This window comes from Galeopterus variegatus, unplaced genomic scaffold (genome assembly GCF_000696425.1).
Source record: "Galeopterus variegatus unplaced genomic scaffold, G_variegatus-3.0.2 Scaffold18, whole genome shotgun sequence".
Classification (NCBI taxonomy): domain Eukaryota; kingdom Metazoa; phylum Chordata; class Mammalia; order Dermoptera; family Cynocephalidae; genus Galeopterus; species Galeopterus variegatus.
The window spans coordinates 566,102-589,881 of NW_007726129.1; the positions used below are offsets into that span (position 1 = coordinate 566,102).

At 42.5% G+C, this 23,780-nt stretch overlaps 2 protein-coding genes across 2 annotated transcripts; both read right to left on the bottom strand.

The window, feature by feature from the left end:
• ZFP90 (ZFP90 zinc finger protein) lies at nt 1–7,952 on the bottom strand (the record flags this gene model as incomplete). The annotated part of the gene is made up of 2 exons (XM_008567086.1): nt 1–3,863; nt 7,856–7,952. Coding segments are annotated over 2 exons (1,752 nt in total), but the record flags the coding sequence as incomplete, so codon positions are not given.
• Nucleotides 7,952–20,274, bottom strand: LOC103585962 (zinc finger protein 90 homolog). The gene is made up of 4 exons (XM_008567076.1): nt 20,196–20,274; nt 19,847–19,914; nt 8,298–8,424; nt 7,952–8,049 (listed from the first exon to the last, which is right to left on the bottom strand). Exons 2-4 carry the CDS (start codon nt 19,877–19,879, stop codon nt 8,027–8,029), a joined length of 183 nt encoding a protein of 60 aa, XP_008565298.1. The 5' UTR covers nt 19,880–19,914; nt 20,196–20,274; the 3' UTR covers nt 7,952–8,026.
• Nucleotides 20,275–23,780: the final 3,506 nt, after the last annotated feature.

Here is a 23,780-nt window from a genome sequence, read left to right on the forward strand (position 1 = left end):
TTCAACTCAGAAGGCTATTTATTGAAAGAATACAATGATGTTACAAGGATGCAGTTCACACAGCCCTACAAGGCTGGGTGTCCATAAATGCACGGTGCATGGCTGCTGGACTAGGAAAGCCCTCTGCTCAGTCAGCTACACATACATCCTGAGCTTCCTGTCAATGAAGATGTGCTGAGATTCAGAGTGGTGGCTGGATCTACACCAGGCTCCATACACAAACCTGTGGTTTCCTTTGGGTCTTCTAAGTTTTTATAAACTTCCATAACACTGGGGCAGCACACAATTGCTTAGTTCATGCCATTCCTGCAAGTAGTCCACTGTAGGGATCCCCAATCAGTAGCAAAATTAGTTCCTGACAGGCAACCTAGCCGATCACTAGGGGAGGGTCTGAATGGAATTACCCACTGTCAAACTATTTATCAGACAACTCAGCATGGCCTTGGCACTGTATATGCACTAAGACTAGAGTGTCATAAGCAAGGTTTTTTTCTTGGTTAACATCTTGGAAGGGCAGACCTGCTGTGGACTATCCATCTTGCTTTGCAGGTGATATATTCATTGGGCTACACATAACACGCTTCAGCCCCTATGCACATTTTTCCCTGCAAAGAATGAAGAGTGCTTGGGAACTGCCTCATGCTGTCCAGGATGAGGAGGGCAATGGATCCTGCTACTTGGCATGCAAAGAAGCCAGTAGGAAAGGTTCACCATCAACACCACCCATATCACCCCTCCCTGTAATTCATGATTTGGAGGCTGGGAAAATTTGCCTTAGCGGGGAGGGGCCCTTGTGTGAAAGAAGTCACTGTCCACAGTTGCTTCCACATTTGTCTGCACTGTTGATGTCAATGAACCAAGAAAGGTTCTGGAAAGTTCTTTAGGATAGCCCATGGGAGACATCAGGGGATATTAAGGATCAGAGCAAGCCACTGAACCTTAGCTCATGCTTTACTGCTGGAAAAGTACCACAGAGCTAAAACAAGATGATTTTGTTTTTGAGATATTTCCTTTGCTCACAAAATGAGCCAATACATGCTGTTTCTCTAAACTGAGTCACAGACAAAACTTACGGCAATGGGTAATTGGACTTATACTTCTCTATAGTAAAATTAATTTGGGCAAAAGTTCTCGTCTTAGTTTTGTGTTGTTTTCCCATTGATCTGATATAGGAATCTTGGGGCAGTGCTTTTTCATGGGAGTGCCATAAAAAGCATAATAAGAGGACTTAATAGTTCTATGAAACAGATATATTAGATGAAAGTATAATTATAACTGTGAAAAGGAAAAAAGTCATCAGTAGCTCAACTATCTATAGTTTCTGTTAACATTTTGGTTTGTAAGCTTCCAACAAGTTGCTTTAAATAAGTTTGTGACAAATTTGCATACATTTCACTGCCTCTTATGCTTTTACAAATTCCCAAAGTGTACAACCCATGGGTGCTCATCTGATGTATCCCCAAATGTAATGTTTATTTTAAAGCCTGCTGAATCCCCAAATTCCCTGGGGCCAAAGATCCAGGAAACTTGCATTCTCCACCCACCTTTGCCATTACAGGCTGTATCATACTGTGCAAACCACTTCACATCTTTGGCTTTCAGTCTCTTTGTGTGCACAGTGAAGGGGTAAAGCCAGTTGATCTAATTCATTGAATAGTGAATTCCTGGAGGTGGAACTGGTTTCCATGGTGAATTTAATGTAGGAGCTTCAGTTGAGTGCAATTGTCAAGCAACTTTAAAAATGAGTTTAGGTTATTACTGCAGGAGTTTTATTTTTTTAAAAAGGCTGTAAACCATGAGGGTACAAGCCAAGCTGTTAAAATTTGGTGATCTCCTCCATACACATACTCAGAAGCTTTATAAAGACCGATATATAGATTTATCATTTCCAATTGGCTACACGTTTGGATGTTTGTAGTTTTAATTTTTACAAAAGTCTGTAATCAGATCTGAGAATGTAGCTTTTATTTATTAAAAAAAAATTCCGTTTACTGGCACAGAGTTTTCTACTCACACACACACACACACACACACACTCTCTCTGAGAATGTGGCTTTTATTTATTTTAAAAAAATTCTGTCTACTGGCACAGTTCTCTACACACGTGCACACACACACAAACACTTCTTTACACTCTCAAGCTTTCTCTCTGGTAAGAATCCACTGATACTGAATCAGAACAACATTTTAGCTAAAGCATAAGTGTTCCTAGAGTTTATTTCGTGTATGAATTCTGAGGTGTTTAGTAAGAGCTGAGCTTCGACTGAAATTTTTCCCACATTCCTTACAAGAATAGGGTTTTTCTCCAGTATGAATTCTCTGATGATCATGCAGGTTGGTTTTCTTTCGGAAGGCTCGTCCACATTCATTACATTCATATGGTTTCTCTCCAGTATGAGTTCTTTCATGCTGAATAAGGGATGAACTTTGACTGAAGGCTTTCCCACAGTCAATACATTCATAGGGTTTTTCTCCAGTGTGGGTTCTCTCATGTTGAGTAAGTGATGAGCGTCGACTGAAGGCTTCTCCACATTCATTACATTCATAAGGTTTTTCTCCAGTATGAATTCTGTGATGCTCTATGAAACTTGTACTTCTTTTGAAAGCTTTTCCACATACATTACATTGATAGGGTTTGTCTCCAGGATGGGAAATAGGTTGTTGACTAAAGGCCTGCTCACAATCATAGAGGTTCTCTCCAGTATGGATCCTCTGATGATCAGTAAAGTCTGTAATGTGACTGAAGTCTTCCCCACAGTCATTACAGTGATAGGACTTCACTTCTCTGAGAGTGTTTTCATCTTGAGTAAGCGATGAGCTGTGCTTGAAATCTATGCTGTAGTTACTGCTTTGGTAAGGTTTGCCTCTCTTATGAATCCTCATGTGTTTATAAAGGGATGGGCTCTGACCAAAAGCCCTCCCACATATGCTACATTCAAAAGGTTTCTCTCCAGTATGAGTCCTCTCATGTTGGACAAGGGAAGAACATCGACTAAAAGCTTTCCCACATTCCTTACATTGGAAGGGTTTCTCTCCACTATGTGTGACCTCATGTTGAGTGAGGGATGTGCCATGCCTAAAGGACCTCCCACACAGATTACATCGATATGGTTTCTCTCCAGTGTGAATTCTCTGGTGTTGAACAAGGGAGGAGCTGCGCTGGAAGGCTTTCCCACAGAGACTGCACTGATAGGGTTTCTCTCCAGTATGAGCATTCTCATGCTGACCAAGGGATGAGCTATGCCTGAAGGCCTTTCCACACACATTGCATTCAAAGGGCTTTTCCCCAGTGTGAATTCTCTGATGCTCAGTAAGCTGTGTCTTCCAGAGGAAGGTTTTCCCACAGTCAGTACATTCATGGTGTTTCTTTCCAGGATAAATTCCCTGATCTGTACCATTGGTGAATGCTCCTTCACCTTTATGAGTTTTCTCATGTTTAGTAAGTGATGATCTATGGATAAAAGCTTTTCTACATTTATTACACTTATAGGGTTTCTTTTTTGCAAGGATATTGTTCTGATTAAGTAAGTCTGAATTACGTACCAAATTGCTTCCAAATGTCTCACATTCACTAGGCCTTATTCTTGAAGGAATGCTCAACTGTGTAACCAGGTCTGTGTTCAATCTAGAGTTTTCACCAAATTTATTTTGCTCAAAACTTTCTTCTGGTGTGATTATTTTCTTCTGGGTGGATGCCTCTGGATCCAGATGTCTCTTCCAGTTTTCCTGGTGTCTCTCTAACTGGCTGCTAACATCCCAGGAGTCTTCTAATGTGGCATGTAAGAGATCATCTGTGCTATGAGATACTTCAGATATGCCCCGCTGCAGAATTGATGATTTGGCTTCAAGCCTGGTCTTCCAGTCTGAAAAAAATCCAAAGTGCAAAAGTCCCCTATTCCTTCCTGTTGAAGCAAACTGCTACAGAAGGAATGAGGAAATGAAAGAGATATAAATTATACATAACTCTGTTTTGAAATTAGTCCTGTAGCCTGGGGAGATCCAAAATGGAAGAAAGGAAGAGCGAAGAGAGGGGATGGTGAAGATTGCAGATCCAGAGTATGTGAAAGTCCAGAGAATGAGGAAAGCCCATCTAGGAGGTCTGGTTAGGGGAAAAGGGAGTAAGTGGGGCTGGCCCATGGCTCACTCGGGAGAGTGCGGTGCTGATAACACCAAGGCCACGGGTTCGGATCCTATATAGGGATGGCCGGTTGGCTCATGGGCTGAGCGTGGTGCTGACAACACCAAGCCAAGGGCTGAGATCCCCTTACCAGTCTTTTTTTTTTTTTTTTAGGGAGTAAGTGAGCATGAGAGTGTTAGGCATGGATACAAATGGAATAGGGTCACAGTCTATCTTGCAGGATCCTATCTGTTCTCCATACCTCTTGACCATTTTAAAAACCACCACAAAATCTATCTTTCTAATACATCCATTTCATAATTTCTTTAAAGTCATCTCTGAGGCTCCAGGTCTCTAAATGCTACAGAGAAAATCTGCAGCCAGTGATCTAACAGGTATGATTTTTAGAAAGGCTTAGAGATCAAGGGCTATACTTTATAAACTGAGAAAAAGTGGTATTTCAGGAAGCAAATCATCTTTGCCCTTACAACGGGGGGTGTGGTTTTAGCTTATTTGAGCTCTGGTTCCACTAATCACTTCTCTTGACCAAAAAGAATTTATTTCAACCTGTCTAATAAATTAATCTCTAAGTCCTTGTTTTTACCTCAGAATATCAATACCAACAAATTAATTTATTTCTAGGTTTTAAGAATGGTAACCTTTAAAAACTAACAACAGGGAGTTTTCTGGAATGATGAAAATATCCCACATTGATAGGAATTTGGGTTAAATGGGTGAATGCATTTGTCAAAACCAACTGGATGGTACATATAAGAGTTGTACATTCATTCTATATAATGTTTTCTTAAAAATAAAAAGAACTGTAAACAAATGTTGAACTCTAGTTAAATTATATGCATGCTGAAATGTGAAGGGGTGAAGTGTACTCAAGCTTGCAACTTACTTGGAAATGTATCAAAAAATAAGATGGATGTATAGATGGATGGATTGATAGATAGACGGAGAGATAGAGAGATAGATGGATGGATGGAATGATGAATGAAGGATATGTGATAAAGCAAATATAATAAAATGTTAACAACAAATATGGTAATCTTGGTGGTTGGTAGGTAGTGTTCACTACATAATTTTTTTCAACTTTTCCTCGTATTTAAAAATTTTTCATAATGAAATGTTGGGAGGTGACAAAAACAACTAAGGGGCCCTAAATCCCAAATTTCTTACCCTGCAACAAGAATCAATTCTAGATTCCTGAGGGCAGAGAATGCTTTGTTTCTTTTTCTTTTTCTTTTCTTTTTTTTTTTTAGACTCCTTCTCAGTGGGACTTTCAAGAAATGGTTGTTGAAATAAATGAGAATGTTCTCTCCCCAACCAGATTCCATAACAATCAATCAAGTAATTTCTGACTCCCTTCTATATGTTCTGCAACACAGATAGAATATTTAGATATATAACAAATACTCTTTTCCTCCAGGAGCTTAAAATCTAATAGAAACAAGACTCAATCTTTTAACTAAAAAAAAAAAAAAAAAAAGCAAAAAAGCAAAACCATTGGATGGTATTTTATTAAATCTGAGTTTATATAGTGGAGATGATAGAAATGGTATTTGTGATCAGGGAATGAAGATATCAATATATTAGTATATATTAAGTGTCATGGTTTAGATAGAGCTTGAACTTAAAGAATAGATAGCTCTGGACAGGCAGAACATATTACCTAATGAAGGAAAGTATATGCTACTTAAAGGGAATAGTAAAAGAAGTTCAACTTAAGGGGAGCTTGTTTTAGCAGAAATGGAAAGCTAATACTGGAAGATATAATAGCGGACCTTTAAATCAAGGGAGTTTCTATTTCCAATAATGAGGTATAGGGAGTAATAACAAAGTTTTATCAGATGTGGGTAATTTATAAACATAAAGCATTAAAATGCATATAGTTCATCAACTGATAAATGGTTAAACAAATGTGGCATATCTATACAATGGAATATGACTAAGCAATAAAAAGGAATGAAGTATTAATACATGATGCTACAACATGAATCTTGAAAACACTATGCTAAGTGAAAGAAGCCAGACACATATTATATGACTCCATTATACAAAATGTTCAGAATAGGCAAATCCACAGAGAAAGCAGAAAAATGGTTGCCAGGCTGGAAGGAGTGAGGAATGGGGAGTGAGTGCTAGCAAGTATGGGATTTCTTCTCGGGGTGACGAAAATGTTCTGAAGTTAGACAGTTGCACAACTCTGTAAATATATGAAAAACCACTCACCTGTACACTTTAAAAGGGTGAATCTTATGGTATGTGAATTATATCTCAATAACGCTGTAATTTTAAAAACCCAATATGGATTATAAAAAGAAAACACAGAGTGAGCAATTTCAATCAGGAATTATAACTATCTAAGCCAGGGCCTAGTTTAGTATGTCACTAGTAGAAGTTAAAAGGCAGGAAAATCTGATACTTCTCAAAGGAGAAAAATAACCTGGGTTGAAAGAAAAAAGACTAAACTGATTATGGTGTCTGGCCTGACAGATTAGAAATCCAGTGGTTTCTAACAGGCAACAAGTAATCAAAATGTGCTGGCTAGGGATGAAAGGTGGTGAATTAAGATTTTACATATTCAGTATAAGCTGTGTGAGACTTCCAAGTGGAGAGGTCCTGTGAGAAGAAAAAAACTGACCAGGGTACCAGTAAGGTGGATTTCTCTGTCTACAACATAGAATAAAGAGCTACTGGGCCAGCCCGGTGGCGCACTTGGTAGAGTGCTGGTGCTTGGGAGCGCAGCGGCGCTCCTGCTGAGGGTTCGGATCCCATATAGAGACCGGTCCGCTCACTGGTTGAGCGCAGTGCGGGCGTGACACCGAGGGTTGCGATCCCGTTATGGGTCACGAAAAAAGACAAAAAGGAAAAAAAAAAAAGAGCTATAACCACTAGAAGGCAGGCACCCTTTTATATGGAGGTAATAGGAAGAGAAAGAGGGGAGGCTGAAGGGCAGATTCCTTAAGACAGATGAACTTAGGGGGGAAAGCGAGAAAAGCCAAGACCATCGTTCCATACTACAGGAACCATGGTGGGGGGAAATGAATCAAGTCAGCATAGACATGGGATGGAAGATGACTTTGCTCCCCAGACAGGTGTTTTAGGAGTGTGGTCAGGGAAGGGAATCGGAAGGCAGGTTTTAAAGGGAGGAGAATCAAGGCTGTGGGTATCTCCTACAAGTCTAGGGCATCTGACAGTGAAAGAAAGACAGGAGGAGACATGGTATTCTGAGTGTGGGGCAAAAGGCTACTTTTAGAAAGGAAAAAGGGGTACCTCTTCCTCTAAGACCTACTAACAGCAGGAGCACCCTTTTGAAGAAGAGACATACAGAGGGCCGGCCCGGTGGCGCACTGCTATAGTGCGCCGCTTGGGAAGTGCGGCGGCACTCCCACCGAGGGTTCGGATCCCACATACAGACCGGTTCCTGCTCACGTGCTGAGCGAGGCGCGGGAGCAACACCGAGGGTTGCAATCCCGTTGCTGGTCCCGGTCTGGTACAGGGGCGATACTGAGGGTTGCGATCCGTTGCCGGACAGGAAAAAAAAAAAAAAAAAAAAAAAAAAAAAAGAAGAGACATACAGAGGTGTCACCCAGGAGATGGCTTCAGTTTCCTTTGCAGGTCTAGGAGTTCCCACGCCAGCCACTTGAAGGTGCTGGAAGGTGCTTTCCCTCCCTAAGCTGTGACATTATCTGCATTGATTTCTACCTGCCTGATTTTTCACTTGTTTACCTGGACAGAAAGGTCTTTGGATTTCTCCCTCTGATATCCATGGCTCTTCTCCTTGCTCCAATTTGAAGATCACCTCTGGCTTGGAAACTTGATATCCTGCTCATGGGTAAATACACAAGATTTGGTTGTTTGTGCAAGTGGACAAAGAACCCTCCTAAGGACAAGTCAGTACTAGTCCTTGATCCTCAGGAACTCTGAAGGAAAAAAAAGGTGCAACTTAAGGAGTCATGCAATCACAAATTGCCTATTTACAATTCTGTAAAATAATGACCTTTTACCTAATCAGCAGGCTCCAAACCGCATAAACCTGAGTCCCAAAGAGATTAACCAGCTCTGACCCCTGACTGCTCACAGTTACGTAAGCTACAAGCACCATCAACCTTTGCAACTGAGGGAGGAAAGACCAATCAAGAGGCAAGACACTGAAAGAAGTGGTTCTTACCAAGAGAAACCAGGTGGCTATAGTTCTCCAGCATCACATCCCTGTATAAGCACCTCTGAGCAGGGTCCACATGGTGCCATTCTTCCTGGGTGAAGTCCACAGACACATCTTTGAATGTCACTGATTCCTGTAGGATCATATTCCTGCTCAACTAGAGATCAATTCCACAAATGTTCCTACAGCAATACTGGGAACACGCTGTAGGATCTATCGGAAGGGGTGATCACGTTTGCTATCCTTAGAGAGCAATGTTGGGTTATGTATACAGATGATCCCCAACTTATGACTTTTCCACTTTATGATGATGCAAAAGCAATACGTGTTCAGTGTTCAATAAATTACATGAGATAGTCAATACTTTATCATAAAAGAGGCTTTGTGTTGGATGATTTTGCCCAACTGTAGGCTAACGTGTTTTGAGTACATTTAAGGTAGGCGGGACTAAGCTTTAATATTTGGTAGGTTAGGTGTCTTAAGTGCATTTTCAACTAACAATGGGTTTGTTGGGAAGAAACCCCATCATAAGTCGAGGAACGTCTGTAGTAACTGTGTACATAATTTTGTAGAGGATCTAGTACATCAGGCAGGAAAGTCATGAGGGTCAATTTGTCCTGCAAATCTGTTTCCCCACTTAGCTATCTTTTTGTTTTCCTTCAAAGTGAAGCCTTTTTATATAATCATCAATTACTTGTTGCCCATTCACTTCCTTTGTTACAAAATCCAAATACAGTGGGGAGTAACAAGTGACAGCCCTCCTTCACCCCCATAACCAATTCCACTTTACTCCCCAGAAATAACCACTCTTAACAGTTGTGTATAAACTTCTAGTCCCTTGTCCATGTTTTACACACACACACCCATACAGTCTTGTTTTATAAAATACCATACACATTATTCTACAACTTGCTTTTTACACGTAACTATGTATCTTGGAGACCTTTCCATAGTGGTGTATATATAATTTCACTTTACTGCTTTGAATTGCTTCATAGTACTCCACAGTACAGTTGTTACCATAAGGTACCCACTGCCTAAAACTAACAGCATTCCACTGTACTAAAAATAAAATTCAATCTCTGCCATTACTCACTAGGCTGTAGCCATGCTGATCTTGCTGTTCTTTGACTATATTAAGCTTGTTCCCACCATGGGCCTTTATGTTTGTTATTCCCTCCTTCACTAGATTTCCACATGGTGACAAGTAGCTACTAGTTATTTAGGTGTCATCTCAAGAATAGCCTCCGCAGAAAGGTTGTCTTTCTAATTTACCCTCCTTCTAATCTACCCTCCATCACATTACCATGTTTATTTTCCTCCTAGCCCAGGTATCTCTCACTGCCCAAATTCTTGCCACCTGCACTCAGGAACTAAACGGATTTGGATAAAAAGGGCACTTGTTCATCTAACAATTATCTGAGACTAGGTTACTTGTTAACTTGTCTGTCTCCCACTGTAAGCTCTGTGAGAAGACAGACCTTATCTACCTTGACCACATTTGTATGCCCAGTACCTAGAACAATGCCCAGCACACACTGGATGCTTAAAAAATACATTGTGAATGAATAAATGGACCAGTCCTTGTTAACAGATATTTGGATTATTTCTCATATTTTGCTATTACAAACATTACTTCGATAAGTATTCTTTGTACAAATATGCTAGGATTTCTCTAGGCTAGCTAGCTAGAATTTGAATGCTAGGGAAAGATCTTTCCAGGCTTTTTACCCCACTCCAGTCATTTCTTCCTCCATGACTCCATGTGAACTTGGCTGGCTGAAGTCCCCCATACCTCCCAATTGTCAGTTCTGATGCTTGTGGCAGATCTTTGTCTTGCCTCACTTGGCCTTACTAAGCCACAAGACACCTGTGACCACACTCTCCTTGAAATATCTCTTTTGGTCCTGGTTAGACTTCTATCTCAGAAAGTATGTAATTAAGTATGATAAATGATTAGTGCAAAAAGAGAAAGCAGAGCTGAGTTAGCTGGAGCAATGAGGGAAGGTTTCACAAAGGTTTCAGCCTTATTCTATGTCTTTCTCCCCAATTTGCTAAGCTACAGCCAAATTGAACTCTTCCAACTTCCTCAAGGGTGTCATTCCCTCCTCCAGTCTTTCCCTTAGCTATTTCCACTTCATATTTCAGGTGCTGGTTAGCAGATCTTCAGCGAAATCTTCTGATCCCCATTGGAGGCCCAATCCCCCAACTATGTGCTTTAAGCCACTTTGCATACCCACAATTATTCAAATAAACCTAACAATCTATTTAGTGCTTGTTTTCCTAGTTAGATGGTAAGCATTATGAGGGCAGGGACTATACTTTTGTTTTTTTTAAACTCTGTAACACTATTGCCCAGTGTCTGACCCATGCTAAACATGTGTTTCCCGACCACGTTGAGCCTTAAGACGATGGATGCAATTAGAATTTTAGAGAAGACAGGAGTGGCCCCTTCTACTGAGCGCGGTGCACAACCACATCCACACAAAGCAGTGGCTCCTCCGCACCATATTCCTGCTCAACACTGCAGCCGTGTCCCTGTGGGAACAGGGTGGGGTTGAAACAGGGGCCATTTTTCTGACCCCAGTGAGGGATTTAACTGACCAGATATTTACAAGGTACCTGGCATACACTGTAGCATACTAAAAAGGCAAAAGAAAACACTGCAGTCCTTGCAGAGGTTTCATTTTATTTTTAAAAGTGTTATTTATCAGAGCACAATATGCAACACACATAGTAAGGTGACGTGCTGCAGGAGCTCAGAGCAGGGAAGACTGGAAAGGGAGGGAAACCTTCAAGGCAGGCTCTGCACTGGGTCCTAAGAGGGAAGGACCACTGGGATGAGAGAAGAAAATGTGGGAATCCAATCCAGGGACTGCAAAGCTACAGAAGGAAACCTGGACCTGGGAGAGGCGTGGCCAGCAAGGAAAAAGGCTGGACCAAGGCAGACATTTTAAGTTAGGCGGTAAGAAATAAACCTTCTCCCCATTGCCTACTCTGTCCTCTAAACATACCATGTCTTTGGTTTAGTAACAGGTATCATCAGCCAACCTCGATTACTTTGCTTAACTGGTTCCCCATATTGAACACGTGGCCTCCTGATTTCATTTTGCTTTCCCAAACTATCTGTGCTAATGGTAGAGAATGTGCTAACCAGAAAACAAACATCAACTCCAAGCCACCCATCATTCCTTGCCTTGACAGGGCAATGACTGGCCTGTTCTTCAATTCTTCTTCCCACCAACCCCTTCTTCTCCTGGGCACTATCAGAGTCACTTCTCTGAAACACAAATTTGATCAAGCTTATAAGCACTTCATTTCTTCCCATTTCTCCCTATTCCTATCATACTCAGTCTAGGCCTCGCCACCACCATCTCTTGCCTGGACTACTGCTACAACTTCCTAATTCAGCTCTCCTTTTCTAGTCTGCCTCCTCCCCAAGTCTATTTTCCATATGACAACCAGAGTGAACTTGTTAAAACCTGTCAGATCAAGTCACTCCTTTGCTAAAAGTCTCAAATGGCACTCCAATTCACTCTAAGTAAAAGCCAAAGTCTTTACAGTGGCCTATATGGACCTACATAACCTGGCCCCCGCTAGCTCCCTGAATTCATCTGAAACCTCATCTCCTACCTACAGCTCTCCCCTGCCCTCGCCCTGCCCTCCTCATGATTCCTCGAGGACACTATGCTACACATGCTGCTGCCTTGGAGCTTCTGCTCTGACTGTTCCCTTGACTTGGAAGCCTTTTCCAGCACATATGCCTCTGGCCCCCCAATGCACTAGCTTCAGCTCTTTGTTCAAATGTCAGCTCATCAGAGCAACTTTCCCTCACTACCCGACATAAAATACCATCCCCATCCTGCAACGTCACTGTTGGTTTTTTTTTTTTTTTTCTTTTTCATAGCCCTTACTACCTGACATAGTATATTTTTATTTGTCTACAATCTGTACTTCACAGCAGAATGTAAACTCCAGGACAGCAGGAATATTCTTATTTTCTTTATTGTTGAATCTCCATTGGCTAGAATAGGCCTGGCACGTAGTATGTGCTCTGCAAATAATGAAGCTCTGGCTTTTCTTCCTCACCATACATCAAAATTTGGCCGTGCAGAAGAGTTACAGCTCCTTGAAACCAAAATGATCTCTTTTACCTCTGCAAGTGCTTTTTCAAATGCTCAGCCTTTCTTCCTCTGCCTAGCTAACATTTACCTTCACCAAGACTCGGTCAAGTTCTCTCCTCTCGGGCTCCATTCCTACCCCCAGGTCAATGCTGCATCCCTCTGACATCCCCACAGCTTCCCTTTGCAGGAAGCCTCTCTCCAGCACAGCTCATAAGACACTACAGACATTACGGTGTCTGTTACCTACTGGTCACTCCTACTACACTGTGCTCCCTGAGGGTCAACACCTTGTCTCAGGCACCTTCAAACATCCAGAAGGCAGAAGCCAGAACCAGTTTGGTACACAAAAGACAATCAAAAGTTTGTAAGATTAAATAGCTAAAATGTACTCTGAGTTCCTCAGAGTGAGTTAGCCATTCTGAATCAGATCAACCTCAGGGCTTTTCCCATGCTGCAGGCCACACCTTGGACCACAAGAAAATGATCTAGTCATGTCTTGTAGACAGCTGCTCACCCTTCCTCCAGATACAATTGGACCTCACCATCAACCCCTTTTAAAAACTAAAAAGGTTATCAGGAAGTGTCAGATGTTTCCCTTCCTTATACCAACATAAAAAGGACCTTGGCCAAATGGTGAGGCCCAAAAAGCAGGGAACTAGAACCAGCATACACTAAGTTGAGAAGACTCAATCTCATAGGCCCCTAAAAAGCTCCACAACTAATAAATGTGTAATATCCTTGGGTAAATCACAGATCTCCTGGAAATCCAAGTATGTCATTGATAACATGGGTTGTCTGAACTGGAGAAAAAAGTTTTAAGAGCAGAAAGGGTGAAAGAGTACTTCCAGAAAGGACAGCATGTGCCAATATAAAGAGGCACACTCCCTCCAACTTGAACAGACCAATTCCAGAGGAAAAATCAGCTCTAACTGTAACTCAGGAAGCTTTGTAAATTTGAAACTTTGCATAGCTGAAAACCAGAGAATAGCAGCTGATGAGTAAAAATAATCTGATCTATACTAATTGCTTCCCTGTAAGATCAAAAATTAGTTTTCCCAATTAGACTACAGTAAATTTACTGGGATACAGTATGATGTTTTCACTCAAGTCCTTAATACTCTCTGATACCAGACTGGTAATAGTTTAGTAAGCTGAGAGTTAGCAGTGTACCTAACAACTGAGCACAGAGAGAAGAAACACTATCACCATTCTCCTACACACACACACACACACACACACACACACACACTTACTAACTGTGTCATCACCACAGTTTCCCAAACTGGAAACCTGGACCTCCATCCTTGACTCTTTATTTTTCCTTTATACTGGGAGTCACCAAAAGCCTTAAAAACGTCTCCTAAATTCAGTCGTTTCCATTCATTCTTCAAATCCAGCTCAAACCCTCCCTTGCTAATGATGCCCTTAAGCCAGGTCATAGCATTCTAGATCTACGCTGTTCAATATGGTAGCCACTTGCCATGTGGGGCTACTGAGCACAAGTATGCAAAGTCCAAATAGCATGTGTGGTGGATGTCAAATACACACTGGATTTCAGACTTAGTACTAAAGAAAGAATGTAAATATACTTCATTAGTAATTTTAAAAATTTGTTATACATAGAAATGATAATATTCTAGATATGTTGGGTTAAGTAATACATATTACTAAAACAAATTTCACTGATTTTTTATTTTGTGGCCACTAGAAAATTTAAAATTACACCTGCAGGCACAGGGCCTGGGCCACACCCCAGCCCACATCCAGGCAAGCAACAGAGCCAGCCCAAGGGTCAAAGGCCAGCCCCGCCCTGCCCCACAAACAGATCTTAGAATATACTTACTAGCCATGTGTGTTTCTTTGGGGTGTGTGACTTATCTGCCCATGTCTTTCACCAAATGTCTGCTTAGATTTTTCTAATTCTTTTTTTTTTTTTTTTTTTAAAGATGACCGGTAAGGGGATCTTTCTTAACCCCTGACTTGGTGTTGTCAGCACCACGTTCTCCCAAGTGAGCTAACCGGCCATCCTACATAGGGATCCGAACCCGTGGCCTTGGTGTTATCAGCACCACACTCTCCCAAGTGAGTCACGGGCAGGCCCCTAATTATATTTTGAAAGAATTATCTACCATAACCAAATGGGATTTTATCTCAGTATTATTTATAATAGTAAAAAGTTTAGAAACAACCTAAACGAGAAATGGCTAAATAAATTTTGGTACATTTATGCAAAGCAATATAATACAGTCATTAAAACTGATAAACAAAAGAAAATCCTCATAAAAACTACATGAAATTTAAAACGTTATAATTGAAAATGTTTAAGGAAAAAACATGCATAGGGAAAAAGAAGGAAATGCATCAAAACACACACAGAGATGCTAAAAAAGAGGGATCATAAATGGTTTTTCTCTACGCATATTAAAACATCTGTAATAGTAAGAGATTAATATCCAGAATACTCATATATAGAGAACTCCTAAAGTGCAACAACAAAAAAACAACCCAATTAAAAACCTGGGAAAAAAATGTTGAATAAACATTTCTCCAAAGAAGATATACAAATAGTCAAAAAGCACATGAAAAGATGTTCAACATCACTGATCATTAGAATAATGCAAATCAAAACTACAATGAGACACCACCTCACATCCAGTACGATGGCCACTGTCAACGAAACAGAAAATAACAAGTTTTGGCAAGGATATAGAGAAATCGGAACTCTTTGTACACTGTTGGTGGGAATGAAAAATGGTAGAGACACTATGGAAAACAGTATGGCTGTTTCTCAAAAAATTACAAATTGAATTACATGATCCAGCAATTCTACTTCTGGGTATATACCCAAAATAATTGAGAGCAGGATCTCAAAGAGATATTTGTATAACCATGTTCATAGCAGCATAATCCCATAGCTAAAAGCATGGAAGCAACCCAAGGGTCCACCAACAAATGAATGGATGAGCAAAATTTGGTATATACATACAATGAAATATTACTCAGCCTTAAAAAGAAAGAAAATTCTGACTTATGTTACAACTTGGATGAACCTTGAGGACATTACACGTGAAATAAGCCAGTCACAAAAAGACAAATACTGTATGATTCCATTTATATAAAATATAGTAGTCAAAATCAGAGGCAGAAAATAAAAGCGTGGTTGCTGGGGGGAGAGTGGGGGGAAATGGGGAGTTATTGTTCAATGAGTTATAGCGTTTCAGTTTTGCAAGATGAAAAGAGTTCTGAAGACGGATGGTGGTGATGGTTGCACAACATTTGGAATGTATTTAGTACCACTGAACTGTACACTTAAAAGCAAAGGTGGTAAATTTTGTTTTTTGTATTGTACCACAATTTTTAAAAACTGAAAAAAAAAGATGGTATCAAATCTTTAAAGTCTATGTTACATACACACTCATATACTTTAATGATATATTTTAATAAAAGTAATACAAGACATAGAAAAGTCAGGGGAAAAAAATCATACTTTTGGAATAGGTCTTAGAGGAACAGGTTTTGACATCCTACCATTGTCTTAAAGACAAAATTTCTTTATTTTTTTTTAGAAAAGATGACCGGTAAGGGGATCTTAACCCTTGGCTTGGTGGTGTCAGCACCATGCTCAGCCATCCCTATATAGGATCTGAACCCGTGGCAGGTGGCTACCATATTAAACAGCGTAGATCTAGAATGCTATGACCTGGCTTAAGGGCATCATTAGCAAGGGAGGGTTTGAGCTGGATTTGAAGAATGAACAGAAATGACTGAATTTAGGAGACGTTTTTAAGGCCCTTAAAGACAAAATTTCTTAAAACTGTTCAGTTCAAGTCACATTGTTTCATGCAAGTATTTTATCAGAAAATTAGGGTCACTGTAACTGGAAAGTATAATTTTTGCTATGTTAGAGCCAGAAAATGCACACAATATAAATTGCTGCTTGGGGTTAAGTGGTTATGGATGTTCATTCATATGATACCTTGTGTTTACTCTGGAGCAAGAGGTTGAAAGGGATTGTCAAATGGCTCTCCCTAAAGGAACTCAAAGCCTGTTACAAAGATGGGTGGGTAAACACACTACTCCATATGACATAAGAACAGTAGTATAATAGGTGTGCAGAGGTGCTACAGGAATGCACAGGAGGGGCGCCTAACCTTACCCAGGGAAAGGTGTGTCTGAGCTGAGGTTCCAGTCAGCTCAGGAAGCAGCTGAGAAAGGGGACTTCCAGACAGAGGGAACTCAAACATCCCCGACCACAAACATTCCAACCTGATTCAGCAAGTGGCTTGGCTTTCCCTGGTGGCCCAGGAGCATCTTGTCTGAGTTTGGGTGACCTGAGTCAGGTTTTGCTGGGTCTCTTCATCCTGATGATCTAACCACAGAGCTCTTGGGATCTGGAGTCAACAGAGACCAGGCCCTGATTCCTCCCCATTTTCTCCCCATCAAGGTAGAACACCAAGAAACCTGGTCTCCATATGCAGCTTTTTTCTTATAAACTTCCCCCATTTCTTACTGTTCAGGTGGCTCCAACTTTAAGAATGGCAAACACCTTTTTTATTTCCTAAAAATGCAGTACATGTGGAATGAAGAAAAGGTGAAGGAGGATGCATAGTATTTACACAGATATAACTACTAACAATCCTATAGATGCTAACAATTCCAAGGGGGAGTATCCATCTCTGCTCCCCTTCCCATCCCACTTCAGGTGGAGCCAGTTCAAGTATTTGTTAACTACACTCAATGGGAAGGCCCAATTCATCAAAACACCTCTTCAAAGGAGCTCCAACTTTCAAACTCTATGTCCTATGATTCATCATTCATAGCAATCTTTAAATCTAAGAAGTCATGCTAATTCCCTGTCCAAAATCATCAGCTTGAGCTATACTGGCCTCTTTGCTGCTCCTGGAATATACCAGATACACATCCTGTCATTAGGCTGTTCCCTGTACCCAGAGCACTCTTCCCCCAGACATCTTCATCCCTGCCACATGCTCCCTATTGTCCCTACTCAATCCCCCTTACCTTTTTTTTCTCTTAAGGTACTATCACCTTCTGCAATAAATATAAGTATAATTTACTTATTTACTGAATTCTTATGTCTTCCCTTTCAAGAATATAAGCTCCAAGAGAGCAGAGTCTTTCATAAATTTTGTTCAGTAAAGTATCCCAACTGCCTAGAAAATTGTCTGATATATTATAGGGGCTCAATGACTATCTGTTGAATGAATAGATGCTTGGATGGATGGATGGATGGATGGATGGATGGATGGATGGATGGATGGACGGATGAATGAATGAATGGGTTACAAGGCCAAGAAGAAAGAAATTCAAACTCCTTTCTATTCTCTCACATGGGATAATGGTTTCATGAATCTGTCCCCTCACCTCCCAACTCCCCTGACCCACAAAGTCAATCAGCTCTACTCCTACCCCCTTCATATTCACCTGCTCAGACTCTGCTCCTATTCAGAGGTGACATCTCCACTGACTCTGCTGTGGCTTGTATGTGGTTTGTCCCTGCCAAAAGTCATGTTGAAATTTAATTGCCAATGTAGTAATACAGGGAGGTGATGTCTTCAGGAGGTGATTAAATTAAGATGGATTTCCCGAGAGAATGTGTTAGTTTTCCCAAGACTGGATTAGCTCCCCCAAGAGCAGGTTGTTATACAGCAAGTTGCCTCTTGTGTTCTGTCTCTTTTGCACATGTTCCCTTGCCCTTCCGCTTTCCCACCATCTTCTGATGCAACATGAAGCCCTCACCAGAAGCCCACAAGATGCTGGTGCCATGCTTCTTGGACTTCTCGGCCTCTAGAATTGTGGGCTGAGTAAACTTCTTTTTTTCATAAATTACCCAGTCTCAGGTATTCTGTTATAGTAACCCAAAACACACTAAGACATCCATCTTTCCACAGGCAGAATTTCCTGTCCCCTCTCTGAACTCACAGCAGACTTTGGACCTCTGCAACAACACACCACCACCTCTCTTGTGCTATGTCTGCAGGAGGCTGTCTACCCCCACTAAATTAACATTTCGGATAAGCAGTCACATGATTCAGTTACTCATCTTTGCATTCCCCTGAGGGCCATACATAGAGAAGGGGAACCACTGACAAAGGGAAATTTTCATCTAAAAAGCCCTGTTGTACGGCCAGTTTTTGTCATTCTTCCCTGGTCATCTGCAGACTGAGTTAGATAACCCAAGTGGACTATCAAGCCATTCCATGAGACATAAATGAGCCAGAGCATTTGGGGAACATAGCTTTAAAAGTGAAGTTTGAAGAAATCTCTAAAATCCACCACTCAGAACACATATCCACTTTCACCAAGAAAAAGGCAACCTCGTTTTGGGAAGGACCATCACCCCTGTTGAGGTCTTGAGTAATCCTAATTCTCACAGCCTGCTGAGAAAAGTTTGTATGTAAACGTAATGAGAGTGATTTGCTCTGGCTCTCAAACCAAGTAACTGTCTTGTGCAAATAACTGTCTTGTTACTTGTCTTACTCCTTAAAGTTCACCCCTGTAAAGCAGAAACCTATAACAAGAAGTAAAAAAACATAAAGGCTTTATGTGTTGTGTGTGCTTAATTTACTGTAAACTGTTTTTAAAGGACATTACAAGTTGGTATTTTTATCTGGATTGATCTTGATTGTTTCCTACAACTAGCAATTACAATCTGTAGTTTTCCCTTAATTCTATAGAAAGTGTGAATTAAAAGATCCAGATGCCATTTGGATCTTGTTATATTTTCACCAATGTGCTCTATGCTTCTAGAAAATGCTTCCTCTGCCACAAGAATAAATGGGTTTACAAATCAGCCTCATATTAATTAAAGTGAAAGCTGGACTTCTGGGGGTGTGCACTATTATACCTTTGTTTAAGCAGAAAAGGACAAGAAAAGCTCGGGGCGAATTAGCCCCGTGGGTTCTTTGGTGTTTGTTTTTTGCCTCCTTGCCCAGGAAAGCCCATTGCCAACCTCTTCCTGGGCATATTCTGATCAGGCTCCTTCGGCCACTTAACGCTCTCTGTGGCCTCTGGGTCAAAAGCTGTGGCTCCTCTCTCCTCACTCATTGACAGTCACTTCCTCCTCTACGGTCTTCTATCCTGTCACCCGCCCTCCCCATTCCTTACTAACAAGAATTCAAAGAATTGGCGTGCCAGTACGGACTCTCAACACTTGACACTTCCCAATACATTCAACCCTGATTCCTCTCACAAGATTGCAGCTCTCTGGTCTCCCGACAACCCCCCGGCCCCACTTTAAGAATCCCGCTCTCCCCAGCTCTGAACACCTTGGGGTTCGCATGGCTAAGAGGTTCCGAGGGATCGAGCCAAGAATGGTAGTCCCTACCGCAGAACAATGACCGTCCCAAACACACCCCAGGGGATGGGATGGATGGATCGGATGCCTAGGCCAGTTAGAAACGCGCTGCTCACCTGGGGCGCGGCCGCTGGAGGCCTCGGAGCCATTCCTGCCTGTCCTGGGCCGGGCTCCCGGACTGGGGCTGGGGAGATAGGAGAGGGCCTATTCACCCGGCTGCGACCGCCGACCCCACCCAGCCGCGCCCCGCCGGCCCCGCCTCCGTCCTCAGCCACTTCTCCCGCGGAGAGGTGGGGAGGAGCGGGGACCCCGCCCGGGCCTGCCGCTCCCCTTCTCCCAAATTAAAGGCTCGGCCGCCTGCCGAATAGCCCCCTCCGGCCACGCGCAGTCCCATTCGCAGGATGGTGGGCGAGGCCCGGCGGACACCAGCCAAACCCTTAAGAGGTGCCGCCCGGTCCCGCGCACTCGGAATCACCGCCTCCTGGGGGCTCCGGATGTCGCGACCTCGGGCCACCCAGGGCTCGGGCCGGTTCCTTCCGCCCCTGCTGCAGACAAGTTTCTCCCAGGTCCTGATTTGTGGAGGGGCTGACCAAAGCGGCCTCAGCCGCACCGCGGCGGGACAATGGCCGCAGCGGCGGGGCAGAGCCGGAAGTGCGCCTGCGCACGCGGAGCCTTGAGCCCTCAAGCCCGGGCCGCGGCGGGCACGCGAACTACGCTTCCCAGAGGCCCCCGCGCGCGGGCCCTTCGCAGGCCCCCTCGGAAGGCTGGTCCCTCTGCGAGAGCCGAGCAAGGCCGGCGGTGTGGCTTGAGTGTTCCTGCGTCCGGTTATTCCACAGATAGTTACAGAGCGCCTCCTCTGTGCAGGGGCAGCGGTGGATCCGACAGGAAAGACCCTGCTTTCGGGAAGCCAGCACAAGCTTCTGTGGACAAGTCAAACCATAAAAACGTAAACATAACAAGAAGATAATTCCAGGTCCTGACTTCAACTATAAGTATGAGACATTAAGGGAGAGAGGCAACGTTGATATGTGGGGAACGTTGGATCTTCATCAAGAGGCAATTTACGCGTCCTCTTTTATGCCATCTTCACCCATGGGTCTCTGCAACTGTGACTCTCCAGACTACAGCTACTAACTAGTGATACGCAGTGAAATTTCTAATGATACTACAGGAGAGAAAAAAGAAACTTCAGATAAATCCGTGGCCTCCTGAAAGCAAACTGTGCCACTACCATGTCATTTCATTACTTGGTATCCCATTGCTCAGGATTTTTTGCTTGGGGCAAACCATAAATGATGGGAAATTTCCACACGAAGATAGATGAACTTTTAGATACAACTATTAGATTTATGTAATGATGTCATATATCACAAATAATCAGTTTAAAGTTCCTACACTTAGACTTGACTTCTTAACATGAGAGCATCACATACTCACATGGTAGAAAATGACTGCAACTAAATGTTCCTGGTGTTACATTGCTTTATCAAGAAGATGGATGTTAACAGATTAATGTTTTGTACCACTGCTGCCCGTATATAGTGCTCTGGAATTAGGAGACAGCGTAATTCAGAAATATGAATTACAGTGGCCTGGGGAGGCCTCTTTGAAGCAGCGAGTAAGTAGCTGTGACTTAAGGGGGCAACCACAGGAAAATGAGGGAGAAAAGAAGTCCAGGTTGAAGGAACTGGGGATGCACAAGGCCTCGGGGGGAAACAAGCTTGATGCGTTTTAGAAACAGATGCCCAGTGTAGCTGTAGCGGAATGAGGAACAGGAGAGAGCAGAGTAGAGGCAGGAGAGGTAGGGGGGAGCTCGGTGGAGCAAGGTTTTGGAGATCATAAACAGCAGTGTGCATTTTACTTTGAGTGTGATGGGAGCCACTGATTTAGCAACAGCAGTGGAGCTGCTTATTATTACTATGAGAGGATAAAAGGAACTTTTCCTGTTGTCCCAGAATTGGTAACCAGAACTCAGAGTTGAGGATTAAGTTCTTCTGCATTCTAACGAGAAATGAAAATATTTGGAGCTAGAAACCCTTAGGTCTTATAAAGGAGGACTGGGTGTTGAATTTGCCCCGCTACTATTAACCGTTGCCTCAAGGTCACCCCTCTTTCTCAGGCCACACATGGAGACTAGGATGGAAAAGAAAAGGAAGAATTCCTCATATTACTGATCCAGGCTCTTGGGTCCCAAAGTCATAGAAATGAATAATGCACCCAGCAGTAAAGCAAACAACACTTTTATTAAAAGAGGAGATAGACTTACACATAATGAGGGGGTAGCTACAGGAAAGTTATCCACCTAAGGGGAGCTGTTCTTTATAGGGAAAGGGATTAAGGGGTACAGGCCAGTGTCATTATTTTATGCCTCTGAAGGTGGTCCATTCTTTTCTTCCTGGTTGCATCATGGGCACATATTCAGTTGGGGTTTTGGTCCTTGCACCTGCTCGGTAGGTCCAAGATGGTGGTGGTGTTCATTATCGTCACCTCAGGAGGGTCATTGTACTGGTCACCTGGAAGCTTTGTGCACATGTGGGAATTCCTAAAGGGTTCTTAAGGTTAATTTGTAACTTAATTTTTACAATTACAGGAAAGGAGTCTCGGGGAAGGGATTTTGCAACTCAGTGAATATCTGTTCCCTTCTTGAGTTTATTTTATCCGGTCGGTTACAGTTACAGTTACTTTTATCAGGGCCATGGGGAAATCATGTGCCCTGGGGATTTCATGACCGAGGAGTGGAAAAGTAACAAAATGTCCTCTGCAGGGAAAATGGAGTCAGTTTGGTTCACAGGCCTAACCCTATCCTGTCTTACTCAGAACAGGAAGCCCCCCACCTAGTGGGGGATGTGTTGTTCAACTCCCATCCCCAAGATGAATGTGAGGAAGAGAAGCATTCAAACATTGAGAGTACTCAGGAGAGGGGGAGGTTTTATAAACTACCCCAGTATCTCCCTGAGCAAGAGAAAGGGGAATTGGAGAGCAATCCTGATTGTAAGGGGAGCAGCCTAAATTTCCATTGTTTGTGCAGCAACTGGCTGCACTGGAAAATGATTGGGCTTTAGCCCCTGGGGGAGCGGGGATGTGCAGTTTACAACAGTAAGAGTCTGGGGGGCCAGCCCGGTGGTGCACTCGGTAGATGGGAGAGCGGCGGCGCTCCCACTGAGGGTTCGGATCCCATATGGAGACCGGTCCGCTCACTGGTTGAGCGCGGTGCGGGCGCGACACCGAGGGTTGCGGTCCCGTTGCTGGTCACGAAAAAAGACAAAAGAAGGAAAAAAAAAAAAAGAGTCTGGGGAATTAACTGGGTGTAAGAAGGAGCTGAAGAGATTGGAAGAGGTTGAAGGGCAGCCAGCTCTCCCAAGTCAGGCATCCATGGGTTTCTTCTAAGGAAGTCACAAATGCATGTCCATTACTGGCGGTGTGGTCCAGCAACTTTCATGCTGAGTAAAATATTTTTAAACATTTTTTAAATGCATTGAGGAACTGGAAAATTGGTAAGAAATACATAGAGGCCAAAAGCAAAACAAAATTGATAACTTAGGGTCATAGACAGAACACTGAAAGCCAGATTTCACCTGGAAGTCATTTGCCAAGTGAGACAAACTTGAGGTTTTTTTTTTTTTTTTTTTTTTTTCATGGTCCTATAAGCACAAGGGGCAGGTGATAAAACCCTCCCTCCCATTCAAAGTAGAATATCTAACAGGAGGCACTCTCCACCTCCCAATAAAAATTAGGACTCCATGGATGAACACCCTCCTGGTAGAGACTGCAAAGTAAATTGCCTGTTTCAAACTTTGGCAATGAGTGGAAAAAGGGGACTACATCTTCCCTGAGAATTTGTAACCACAAACTGGTGCCTATATGGATTCGCAACCTGATTTCACTGTCCCTGGGCAGTCTAAAAACTGCAAGCTGAGAATTTAGTTTAAATTTCTTCCAGGGTAACAGTACTTCCAGGCATCTGGCAGAAGCAAACATAAATCTTGACTGGAGGAAACTACTTTCAGCGCAAGCTTCAAAGGACTTCTCCAGATATAAATCCCACGAAAT